We start from the raw sequence: 12,312 nt of genomic DNA, 5'->3' as shown, positions 1-12,312 counted from the left end.
TATTAACAGGCTCCAGGCTCCGAGCCATCAGCCCAGAGCCTGACGCGGGGCTCGAACTCCCGGACTGCGAGATCGTGACCTGGCTGAAGTCAGACGCTTAACCGACTGCGCCACCCAGGCGCCCCACATGTTTCTTAATATATTCACAGAGTTGTGACCATCACCATAATCTAAGTTTAAAACATTTCTATCATTGCCAATAGAAACCTGATATCCATGGTGTTTACAGGGCAGAGTAAATGTCTATTAGGCTAGGACAGTATTTTCAATGTGGGTGTTAGTTTCCAGCATTAAGAATCCTTGGTCCCTGTGGTTTTTTGCAGTGTATGGAGTTTGGTGAGGCTGTTTTCAGCTGTGCCTGCTTGCCTGTTTTGCTGGTTAACGGCGGGGGCCCGGGGCCCGAGGCGTTAAAAAAAAAAAAGAAAGAAAGAGGGGCACCTGGGTGGCTCAGTTGGTTAAGCATCCGACTTCCTCTCGGGTCATGATCTCGCGGCTGGTGAGTTCAAGCCCCACATCGGGCTCTGTGCTGACAGCTCGGAGCCTGGAGCCTGCTTCGGATTCTGTCTCCCTCTCTCTCTGCCCCCTTCCCCTGTTCGTGCTCTGTCTTTGTCTCTATCTCTGTCTTAAAAATAACGTTAAAAACTTTTTTTTTTAAATACTAAAGAAAAACTCTATATTGATTAGTAGTCACTGCCCTCTCCCCAACACCTACTCCCCCCCCAGCCCTAGGCAACCACTAATCTACTTTATGTCCCTATGCATTTGCCCATTATGGTTGTTTCTTAGAAATGCTGTCGTACAATCTGCGACCTTTCCTGTGTTTGGCTTCTCTGTGATGTTTTTTTCAAGATTCATCAATGCTGCAACATATATCAGTACTTCATTCCTTCTTATGGCCAAATAATTCATTGCATGAGCACACCACATTTTATCTATTCACCAATTGACAGACTTGGGTTGGTTTCCACTTTTCGGCTCTCATGAATAATGCTGTTATGAACATTCATGTACAAGTTTTTGTGTGATGTATGTTGTCAGTTCTCAAGAGGAGATGCCTGGGAGTTGAATTATTGGGTCATATTAAATTCTTCTTTGACATATGCTGCTGGATGTAGGAGATTGCCTCCTTCACTGGGTGGGCTTTAGGGAGTGGGCCCGGGGAATATGAATATGGCCACCTCTTAGGTAATGAGCTAGAATTTTATAGGCCCCTCCGTGTGTTTGATGCCTGGATCCCACAGGCATGTTCATCTGGGGACTTGCTTCCCCTTACTACCGTCTGATGAAACCCTGCAGTGTCCCCCTGCCACCCCTGTGGGGCCACAGTCAAGATTACCGTGGGTTCCCAAGGCGCCTGGGTGGCTCAGCCAGTTAAGCATCCGGATTTGGCTCAGGTCATGATCTTGCAGTTCGCGGGTTCAAGCCCCACATCAGGCTCTGTGTCAGGCTCTGTGATGAAAGCACAGAGCCTGCTTGGAATCCTCTGTCCCCCGTCTCTCTCTGCTCCTCCCCCACTTGTGGGCGCTCACTCTCTCCCTCCCTCCCTCTCTCCCAAAAATGAACGAACATTTAAAAAAAAACAAAAAACAGCTTACTATGTTTTCTGGCTGCAGGTGCGTGATGGATGATGACAATGAAGTAAGGGACCGAGCCACTTTCTATCTCAATGTCCTGGAGCAGAAGCAGAAGGCCCTCAACGCAGGCTATATCCTAAATGGTGAGTCTCCCTGGCTGTCTTCGACTAGGCCCCCTCCCAGAGCTGTGGCCCTCCTCCCCACTTCCCACCCTCTCTGGGTAGGGAAGTCTGAGGCAAGACGCTTTGGGCTGGACTTTCATGGCATCACTGTGACCTCAGGAGACTGCGAATCTTGCAGTTCACACCAGTGTGGGTGGCAGTAGCTCAGTGAACTGAAACACTAGTCGTTGAAAAAAAACCTCTCTTCCCATAGTCCTTTATATAAGTCACTCTTGTATACATTTATCACCATACCAGCCCTGTGAAGGAGGATCCAGATGAGAAAGTGGAAGCCCAGAAAGTGTTAAGTGGTTTTCTCAGTGGTCTAGAGTCATACAACTTAGACCCCAGGGCCACAGGCTTCCATGGGGGATTCCGGCTGCTCATTCTGTCATGCCTTCAGGCAGTGCCTCGCTCCCACTGGCTTCTAGGTCTGACCGTTTCCATCCCTGGTCTGGAGAGAGCTCTGCAGCAGTACACTCTAGAACCATCGGAAAAACCTTTTGACCTCAAGTCTGTGCCCCTGGCCACCACACCCATGGCAGAGCAGAGAACAGGTAAGTAATGTCTGTGCTCCTTTTAGAGGCTTTCAGGTCCAGGCCTCTGTTGGAGGGTCTGCATGGGCCATGAAGCCACTAAACCTAGCCAGGATTGGGGGGCTTGTACCAAGAGGATGGAACAGTCCTTTCTAATCCTTTCTATGGCTGACTCCAGGATTGGAGACACATGCACACAAACACTTGCTCTCTCACGTACTCACACTCTCTCAGGGGGTTGGAAGTTATAATCCCTAAGGAACAGCTCTGTGGTCAGCCCCACACTTCCCCATTACTGGAGTTGTTGGTCACCATGTGTGTTTGCTCCTGCAGAAAGCACCCCCATCACAGCCGCCAAGCAGGCGGAGAAAGTGGCAGCCACTCGAGAAGACATCTTCCAGGGTGAGTGGCGGTGCTTGGTGGGGCGCTCAGGACTGGGCTTGGTCTCCTCAGCTTTGGGGGTGGGGGGTGTCATTGCTTTCCTCAGGGGAATTAGGAGAGACCTAATCAACGACAGTTCTTACCCTTGAGTTCTGGGTCCTGAGAGTACTTTAGTCAACACATTTGACCCTCAGGTGGCAGTTATCGGGTCCATTTGGTATTGGAGGAATTGGAAGTTCAGAGAGAGAAAGTGATATGCCTAAGGCTGCACCGCAAGAAAGTGCAGGGGCTGGAATTAAGATCCACATCAAACTGGCTCAAAGCTGCCCCTTGGCCTTGGTTCTGAGGGCTCAGGTCCCTGGAGTCCAAGCCGGTACCTGATGTCAGATTCAGCACAGTTGGGGTCCAAAGACGCTAATACTTTTTCTTGGGTTCCAGAGGCCTTCAGTCCACATTGTTTGGTAAGGTTTTGTTTGGGTGTTTATCTGTCCCTCTGGTCTAGCATCTTTTTAACGGCAGAGGCTGTGTATCTAAACGACAGACCATATTATCTACTGAATCCCACCATGAAGGACTGACATGTGTCCCTCTTCCTTCATGAAGAATCTCCTGTGCTCATCACTTCTACTCCCAGTCTTCTGCCTTCCCTCAAGTAGTTCTGTGTGGTTCTTTGTAGGTTCTGTCCTTTATATTCTCCATCATAGTACTTAGCACAGTGCCTTCCTTCCTCACAGTGAGCTCCCAATGATTGTTGAATTAAATTAAATCCTCCACCACCACCCCCGCTGGGGCACCTGGATGACTCAGTTGGTTAAGCATCAGATTCTTGATTTCGGCTCAGGTCATGATCTCACGGTTCATGAGAATAAACTATAAAAATTAGTTAATTAATTAAATCCTCCCCCACCCCCATTCCATTTGAGAATCCTGTCTTCTATCAATACATCTTTCAGATTGAGCAAAATCTGAATCCTGAGGTAACTGGGATCACCCTCACCCAAAACTTTCCCTTCTGTATTACTTCCCCTTTGCTGTTCTTGCAAATCACCACAAAGTTATTGCCTTAGTGCAGCACAGTTATCTTACAATTCTGAGGGCAGAAGTCCAAAATGGGTTTCATTGTATTGGCAGCGCTGAGCTTCCTCTGTAGGCTCCAGGGGAGAATTAGGTCTCTGCTTTTTCAAGTTTCTGGAGGACTCCATTCCTCTCCTGGGGACCCCTTCCTCCGCCTTCACAGCTAGCAGCATGGCCTCTTCAAATCTGACTCTGAGCCTTCTGCCTCCTTCTTATAAGGACACTGGGCCCATTCAGATAATCCAGGATACTCTCCCAGTCTCAAGATCCAATTTAATCATATCTGCGAAGTCCCTTTTACCATGTGGGTAAAAGTTCTGGGAATTAGCTTGTGCGTATCTTGAGGCTACCATTCTGCCCTAGCTTCAAAGGAAGACTCTTTTTAAGCCTCTTAGAGGGTATCAATTTCATCTTTAAGCAGTCTTCCGAAACCTAACGTTTATTGATCACCTTTTCGGTTCTAGAAGGTTTGCTAGATCGTGACATTTATTGCCTCATTTATCTTCACAACAATCCTGTGAGCAAGATTATTGTATCGATTTTATCGGTGAAGAGTTGGAAACTCAGAGGCATTAACTGATAGCTTCTAGCAGAATCCCCCGGGGTAGTTAAGTGTCAGGTCTAGAAACTTGATATCCCAGTGAAATCAATGCCCACAGAAAAGCACTCTGGTGGCTGATGATCACAATGGCCCAAAAGTGCCTCCTGATTTCTAAGCTGGCTCTTTCTGGGCTTTTCACTGCCTGCACATTCATCAAATATAATCCTTCAGGCGGCAGAGGCCTGAAGCAGTCACAGAGCCTGACTCTTTGTGGGGGGAGAAAGCCAAATAATAATAATAATAATGCCTACTTTCTGTCTCTATCCATGAAATATGAATGAAGTACCTTCTAAGTTCAGGGCAAAATACCAGATCCCTGGCCTCAGGGCACATTTTCTGTCCTTATAGAGTTCAATTGATTTGAGAAGACAAGTTAAAAATGTTAGAGCAGTGGTCTTCAGATATCAGCTTACATCAGAATCAGCTGGCAAAATTTCTTAAGAATGTAGATTCCTAAAAAAAAAAAAAAAAAAAAAAATGCAGATTCCTGAGTCCCAAACCCAAAGATTCTGATAGACTGTATTTAGGATGGGCCCGGAATCTGAGTTTTTAATAAGCCCCGACCCCCAGGTAATTCTGACACTAGTGATCCATTGAGGAACACCGCCCCTGCCATAGAATAGGAAAGAGAGGGTGCCTGGGTGGCGCAGTCGGTTAAGCGTCCGACTTCAGCCAGGTCACTATCTCGCGGTCCGTGAGTTCGAGCCCCGCGTCGGGCTCTGGGCTGATGGCTCGGAGCCTGGAGCCTGTTTCCGATTCTGTGTCTCCCTCTCTCTCTGCCCCTCCCCCGTTCATGCTCTGTCTCTCCCTGTCCCAAAAATAAATAAAAACGTTGAAAAAAAAAAATTTAAAAAAAAAAAAAGGAAAGAGAGCAGTAGCCACAGGCCGTCATAGGTAGACATTGTGTGCAGGCAGCTATCAGATGTCTCCTTCACCTGGACGGGCCACGTTGGCGGCCTGTGGGCTACTGGATCCAGCCCACTGCTGGAACCTGGCTTTGAGGTGTACAGATGGGCCTTCCCAGGTACTCACATACCACCTGAAGTGGGGTTTTTGGCAAGTCTGAATCTGAAACATCTCCTAGTACTGGCCTTTCGTCTTAACTGACAAATGTGTAGGATCAGTTCGTTCTTTTGCCTGATTCTGGGGCGATAACAGCATTCATCTCATCCTTAGAATCTTCCTAATCTCTGCTTTCTAAGAATCCTTGCTGAGCTTCTAAAGTTGTGGGAGTCTCCAGATGGATTAGGCCTAGGCCATTGGGGATCTCCCAGTCAGTGTTCTGCGGCTGAGGTCTTTTGTGAGACAGAGGGGAAGAGAGTATTCATGGGGCGTGGTACAGCTTGAGGAAAGTTAGCGAGAGGAGAAAATGATCGGTATATTTGGGATGTAGCGAGTCACCTGTCATCGTGTATACATATCTATCCATCTCAGTAGGGTAAAAGCCCTGGAGAATTGGCCAGGAGCATTTATTAGAAACCATCACAGGTTGGTCTGAGAATTGAAAGGCTGAGGAAACGTGTGGCCTGTGGCTTTCAGAACAGTTGGCGGCAGTGCCAGAGTTCCATGGGCTGGGGCTCCTCTTCAAGTCCTCGCCTGAGCCTGTGGCCCTCACTGAGTCAGAGACAGAGTATGTCATCCGCTGTACCAAACACACCTTCACTGACCACATGGTGTTCCAGGTGAGTGGGGAGGGCTGAGGCCCTGCTGAGGCTTGGGCCCAGGGAGCGGTCCCGAGTGTGACGGGTCTTATAGGTCAGGAGCCCAACTTGATGCTGGGTTTTGTCACCGGCTGGTATGTGTCTTGCAGCCTTGACCCGGGACCTCTCTGGCTCCTGTGTGTCAACGTGGGGTCAGGGACCCTGTGCGGGGGCACCCGGGATAGGAGTCAGTTTGGCCCATGGGGTGAGTTAGGACCTCTGGGCTCTTCCTTTGCAGCAGGGCTTTGACCTAGAGCAGTGTCTAAGCAATCCCTCTCCTCCCTGGTCCAGTTTGACTGCACAAACACACTCAATGACCAGACTCTGGAGAATGTCACAGTCCAGATGGAGCCCACTGAAGCTTATGAAGTGCTCTGTTACGTGCCTGCCCGAAGCCTACCCTACAACCAGCCTGGGACCTGCTACACGCTGGTGGCACTGCCCAAGGAAGACCCCACAGCTGGTGAGCCCTTCTCCTGACCCCACCCTGGTCTTCTGGGAGGCCTTGGGATCCAGATGGGGTGGGCCAGTTGTGCACCAACCATTTGTCTCCTATGAGAGCCTCAACTCCTTGATTTTAACCTTGAGAAAGGTTAAAGAAGAAAGGCTGAGTCCTGGGAACTTGTCCTATGTCATCCCATTTCACCCTCATAGAAGACCTATGGGGATGAGTACTGCTCTTACTCCTAGGACTAGGAAATTCTAAGGAAACTGAGACTCAGGTTAAATGACTCCCCTAAGTTCACGGGGCTGGTAAGAGGCAGAACCTGGGCCTATCTGGTCCTCAACCTGTACTCTTTCATTTTACCATGAACAAGCACAGAAACATCCCAGCTCCACTCCTTCCAAGGAACCCACCAGCTTCTTTTTCCAGGCCGTGGACAATGGACACGGGACTGTGGCATGGGCTTAGCCATCCTGCAGCACCCCTGCTTTCCTCTTTCTTCCTTTCCTGTGAGGGGACTCCCAGACCCATGACTTGACTCTTTTGCCCTTTCCCAAGGTACCTTCTGTCCAGATTTGTGGAGTCAGGTGGCTATCTGTGGGGTTGCCGCTACTGATAATGTAATAGAGGCCTGGGGAACAGGGTGAGGCCACCTGCCCTATGGAGGAACTCCTCCCCCGCTGTGGTTGGGGTCATCCTGACCATCCAGCCTTTCTTCCTTGCAGTGGCCTGCACATTCAGCTGCATGATGAAGTTCACTGTCAAGGATTGTGACCCCACCACGGGGGAGACCGATGATGAAGGCTATGAAGATGAATATGTGGTAAGAAGCTAATGTCGGGAGGCTCAATTTTGTGCCCGAGGCTGCAGAGCAACCCTGTCCAGGAGTTAACAACTAGACTTAACGTTTTTCTTGCTGTTTTGGCTCTTTGAAAGAAACCGTTTTTAAATTCAAAAGAATTCATGCTTTAAGAAAAGAAAACTTGGGAAGTGTAAAAACCAAGGATGAACAAACAGGAAAACATTACTCATGGTCCTTGGGAGTTATTTGGAGGAGTAGGCAGGAGTTACATAATAAAGGTCACTGTGTACATCACACACCTTCCAGTTTCCACTTAAAACCATAGTGTAGGGGCACCTGGCTGGCTCAGTCTGAGGAGCATGTGACTCTTGATCGTGGTGTCATGAGTTCATTGGTTGAACTCAATTGGTTGAGCGTCCGCCTTCAGCTCGGGTCATGATCTTGCAGTTAATGGGTTCGAGCCCTGTTGGCACAGAGCCCACTTCAGATCCTCTCTCTCTCTGCCCCTCTCCTGCTTCCCTGCTTACGTTCTCTCTCTCTCTCTCTCTCTCTCAAAAATAAACAAACATTTGTTATTTGTTTTATTTTTTAAAGCTGTTGTATTTTTTCACGTACTATATTTTAGAGCTCTTTCTGAATTAGTACATAGCTTTCCCCTACCACCCTTATTTAAAATTTTTTTTAATGTTTATTTATTTTTGAGAGAGCACGAGTTAGGGAGAAGCAGAGAGCGGGAGAGACACAGAATCCAAAGCAGGCTCCAGGCTCTGAGCTGTCAGCACAGAGCCCGACCGGGGCTCGAACTCATGAACCATGAGATCATGACCTGAGCCGAAGTCAGATGCTTCATCAACTGAGCCACCCAGGCACCCCAAAAATAAACAAACATTAAAAGGGGGGGGGGGGAATGAGTTCAGAGCAGGGGCCCAGAGGTGTACAGAGCAGGAACTCACTCCCCTGGAGGTATGTGCCTAACTTCCACCTCCATCTCCCCAGCTGGAAGATCTGGAAGTCACTGTCGCTGATCACATCCAAAAGGTCATGATGCTGAACTTTGAAGCAGCCTGGGATCAGTTAGGAGATGAGTTTGAGAAGGAGGAGACATTCACCTTGTCTACCATCAAGACACTTGAAGGTAAAATCCTTGGCTACTGTTGAAATGTGTCCTCCCCTTTCACTCCTCCCAACTTTTGTTCCCCAGGGATCCAAGGCCATGTCTAGAGCATATACTTCAGATGCCACTTCATTAAAAGCCTCTTAGAGGGGCACCTGGCTGGCTCAGTCAGAAGAGTATGCATCTCTTAATCCTGGGGTTGTGAGTTTGAGCCCCATGTTGGGTGTAGATTACTAACTAAACAAACAAACTAACTCAAAAAAGGCGGTGGGGGTTGGGGGGGTGGGGGGTGCGGGGAGGAGCACCCGTGGGTGGTTCAGTTGGTTAAGCATCTGACTTCAGCTCAAGTCATAATCTCATGGTTCGTGAATTCAAGTCCCACATCAGGGTCTCTGCTGTCAGCTCAGAGCCTGCTTCAGATCCTCTGTCCCCCTCTCTCTCTGCCCCTCCGCATTCTCTCTCTCTTTCAAAATAAAAAAATAAACTTAAAAAAAAAAAAGCCCTTAAGAGCAGGCTTTGGGGATGGGGTAGTAGTGGTGACACAAAAGGGAAATGAGGTGTGGCTTAATGATGCTGCGATTTCTCCCTACAGAGGCTGTGGGCAATATTGTGAAATTCCTGGGAATGCACCCTTGTGAGAGGTCAGACAAAGTGCCAGATAACAAGAATACCCACACATTGCTCCTGGCTGGTAAGCAACATTTCTAGATGGGAAGTGCCTGGGTAGCTCACAGCCTGGATGCCACTGCATCCTGGGCTGAGGGCTCCCACTGGGAACATGAGGATTCAAATTCGTAGCATTGAAAATTTACAGAGTTAAAAAGACCAGCAGTGGGGCGCCTGGGTAGGCTCAAGTCGGTTGAGCGTCTGACTTCAGCTCAGGTCACGATCTCACACTTTGTGGGTTCAAGCCCTGTGTTGGGCTCTGTGCTGACAGCTCAGAGCCTGAAGCCTGCTTCAGATTCTGTCTCCCTGTCTCTCTGCCCCTCCCCTGCTCATGCTGTCTCTCCCTCTCCCTCTCAAAAATAAACATAAAAAAATTTAAAAGATATTTAAAAAAATTTTTTTTAAATAATAAAAAAAGACCAGTAGTGAAATGCCCTCTGACCCTCTCATCTGCCTCTCATCCAGTTCCTTGCAACAGGCACCGAAGCACCGAAGTTATTACAAACAATGCTACTATATCCTTCCAGTCATTTTACGGATATGAAAGCTAGGATGTATACATTTCCCTATTTTAACTCAGATATTTATGTGTAAATGGTATATACATTGTTCTGCACTTTGCTTTTCACTTGACAGATCTATCTTGTCAATACATGGAGTTTTCTTGGGTGCCTAGCTGGCTTGGTTGGTAGAGCATGCGACTCTTTATGTCAGGGTCATGAGTTGGAGCCCCCGTTGGGGGTGGAGATTAGATTAAAAATAGAGTTTCCTCTTTTTCTTTTTTTAATTGTGGTAAAATCTACATAAAGTAAAATTTACCATTTTAACTTCAGGTGTGCAGTTCAGTGGCATTAAGTATATCCGTATTATTGTGTGGTTATCAACACCATCTGTCTCCAGGACTTTTTTATTATCCCAAAGTGAATACTCACACTTTTTTGTAGCTTCCTCATATTCCATTTTATGGTTGTGCCATATTTTATAGAATTAGCCTGTATTGATGAACATTTAGAGTGTTCCAGGCTTTTGCTATCATAAACAATGCTGTAGTGAATAACCACATACATACATACATTCACACATACTTTATTTTGTATGTGTGCCCTAAGGATGTCTATAGGAAAAATTTCCCAAGGCATTACCAGGTTAAAGTGCATTTCTCATTTTGGTAAAAATTTCTAGTTGCCTTCCATAGGAACTGTTTGCCTTTCCTCCCACACTGTGGACAACACAGTATGTATTATCAGTAATATACACAGCATATTATCAAATCATTAGCAAATGATTTTTCACAGTCTGGGTGAAAAATGGGATCTTCGTGTCGTTTTTATTTCACATTTCGTACATATTGGATGAAGTTAAGCATCTGAAACGTGTGTGCCATTTGTATTTCTTTCTCTGTGAATTATTTCCATATCCTTTCTCTACTTTTCTACTGGGTTGGTTGGTCTTCTCTAATAGGAATGGAATTTTAAGTCAACATGGAAATTTTCAGATACACACAAAAACTGAATGGTATAATGAACCCTCGTGTGCTCATCTTCCAGCTTCAACAACTAACAGCATCTATACCGCCACTCATTCTACTCCCTGCCCTGGGTTATTTTAAAGAAAATTCCAGATACAGCATTTTGTATGTAAATATCTCTAGATCTGGATGTCTCTAAAGTCTTTGTTTAAAGGGGTGGGGAAGGGAGTGCCTGCTTGACTTAGTTAAACATCCGACTTCAGGTCAGGTCATGATCTCAAGGTTTGTGAACTTGAACCCCCACATGGGGCTCCCCTGCTGTCAGTGCGGAGCCACTTTGGATCCTCTGTCTACCTCTCTCTTTCTGCCCCTCCTCTGCCCTAGAGGGTGCGTGTATATGCGCTCTCTTGCTTGCTCACTCTCGAAAATGATAAACATTTTAATTAATTAATTAATTAATTAATTAAAGGGGTGGGGGCAATACAGTCGTCACACCGAGAACTGTGAACAAAAGGAAGTCAGAGATTTTTTTGTTTTCTTTCTGAGTATTTATAATCAGGGTTGGGAGGCAGCTCCGCTTCAGTGCCCTGCTCACAGCTGATGGACCCCAAGCAAATAATTTCTGGCCACACTGAAGCAACTCAGTCCCCTGGGTCTGGCAGACACCTGCTGTGCGGTTTTGTCATAGAGGGGCTGTCCCTCCTTCAGTGCTCTTAGATTTAGCCAACATGCATGAGAGCCTCTCCCGTGCCAGGTAGAAGCCTTGTATGTCCGTTAATTCATTTGTACCTGGCAGAAGCTTAAACAATGGTTAGTATCTCCTCTACTTTGTAATTGGCAATACTGTGGCTCAGAGGGATTTCAGCCCAGCTCCCCAGTTCCCAGACCCCTTCCATTTCACTGTACCACAGCTGCCTTGATCAGTTGCTGCAGCTGCCACCCTCAGCCTAGCCTCTGCAGCTCACTTCTGCCTTACACACTTGTACTCCTCTCTTCCCTCTAGGTGTGTTCCGGGGAAATCATGACATCCTGGTGCGCTCCCGACTTCTACTTTTGGACACAGTAACAATGCAGGTGACAGCCAGAAGTTCGGAGGAGCTGCCAGTAGACATGATCTTGGCGTCTGTGGGCTAAGAGGCCAGCCTGCATGGGCCCTACTCCTACCCTCTTCTCCCCCCCCCCCCGCCCCCCGCCAACGCTATGCAGAAGTCACACCTTCATCCTGAACTCAGTGGAAACTCCATCCTAAGTCTCTGTATTCAAAAACAATTAGGAATCACTGAAAAAAAAAATTTTTTTTTAATTTAACCCCTGCCCCAGGACGACTAGGGGGTAACTTTTTTTTCTTTTTTAAAATAGGGGATGATTTTAGCTTGTCCTAGAACCTGCTGCCCTGTCTGTCACGGTAGGGACATGGCAGATGAATAAAACGCACCTCCTCCTGAAATTATCCCCAAGGAAACCATCTTATCCCTATAAATAAATCCGCATGTATTTATTGAATGACTACTACTTCTGTAGACTCATGCTTAAGGGTTTTCTTTTCCCCCTTCTGAGCCTCCCCACTGAGAACACTTCTATCCCCTTCACTTCCACAGCCTTTTGGCTGCTGCACTTACCTTGAGGCCAGATTGCTCTCACTCATCCCCATCCAAGCCCCAGGAACAAGAGCTGAGGGTATGACAGCAGGCACTGAGGTCATGAACCTGCCCTTGGCATCCTCACCACCACCCTCCTGCTCTAGGTGGTGAATGGAGGCTGCAGAGGGTTTGGGTGGATCACTTGGGTAT

General features: G+C 47.4%; 1 protein-coding gene across 1 annotated transcript in view; it reads left to right on the top strand.

The window, feature by feature from the left end:
- The window catches only part of COPG1 (coat protein complex I subunit gamma 1), a 29,425-nt gene extending 17,394 nt beyond the window's left edge, over positions 1-12,031 (top strand). Inside the window, exons 19-24 of the mRNA XM_040463743.1 lie at positions 5,867-6,009; positions 6,319-6,490; positions 7,198-7,295; positions 8,271-8,409; positions 8,981-9,079; positions 11,526-12,031. Coding sequence (XP_040319677.1) covers positions 5,867-6,009; positions 6,319-6,490; positions 7,198-7,295; positions 8,271-8,409; positions 8,981-9,079; positions 11,526-11,656 — 782 coding nt within the window. The 3' untranslated portion in view covers positions 11,657-12,031. The remainder of the gene's footprint in view (positions 1-5,866; positions 6,010-6,318; positions 6,491-7,197; positions 7,296-8,270; positions 8,410-8,980; positions 9,080-11,525) is intronic.
- The last annotated feature ends 281 nt before the right edge of the window (positions 12,032-12,312 follow it).

The sequence above is a fragment of the Herpailurus yagouaroundi genome, unplaced genomic scaffold, assembly GCF_014898765.1.
Source record: "Herpailurus yagouaroundi ecotype Mexico unplaced genomic scaffold, PumYag 419, whole genome shotgun sequence".
NCBI lineage: Eukaryota > Metazoa > Chordata > Mammalia > Carnivora > Felidae > Herpailurus > Herpailurus yagouaroundi.
Note: the sequence above shows the minus strand (reverse complement) of the source record. Positions and strands in the feature narration are given on the sequence as shown.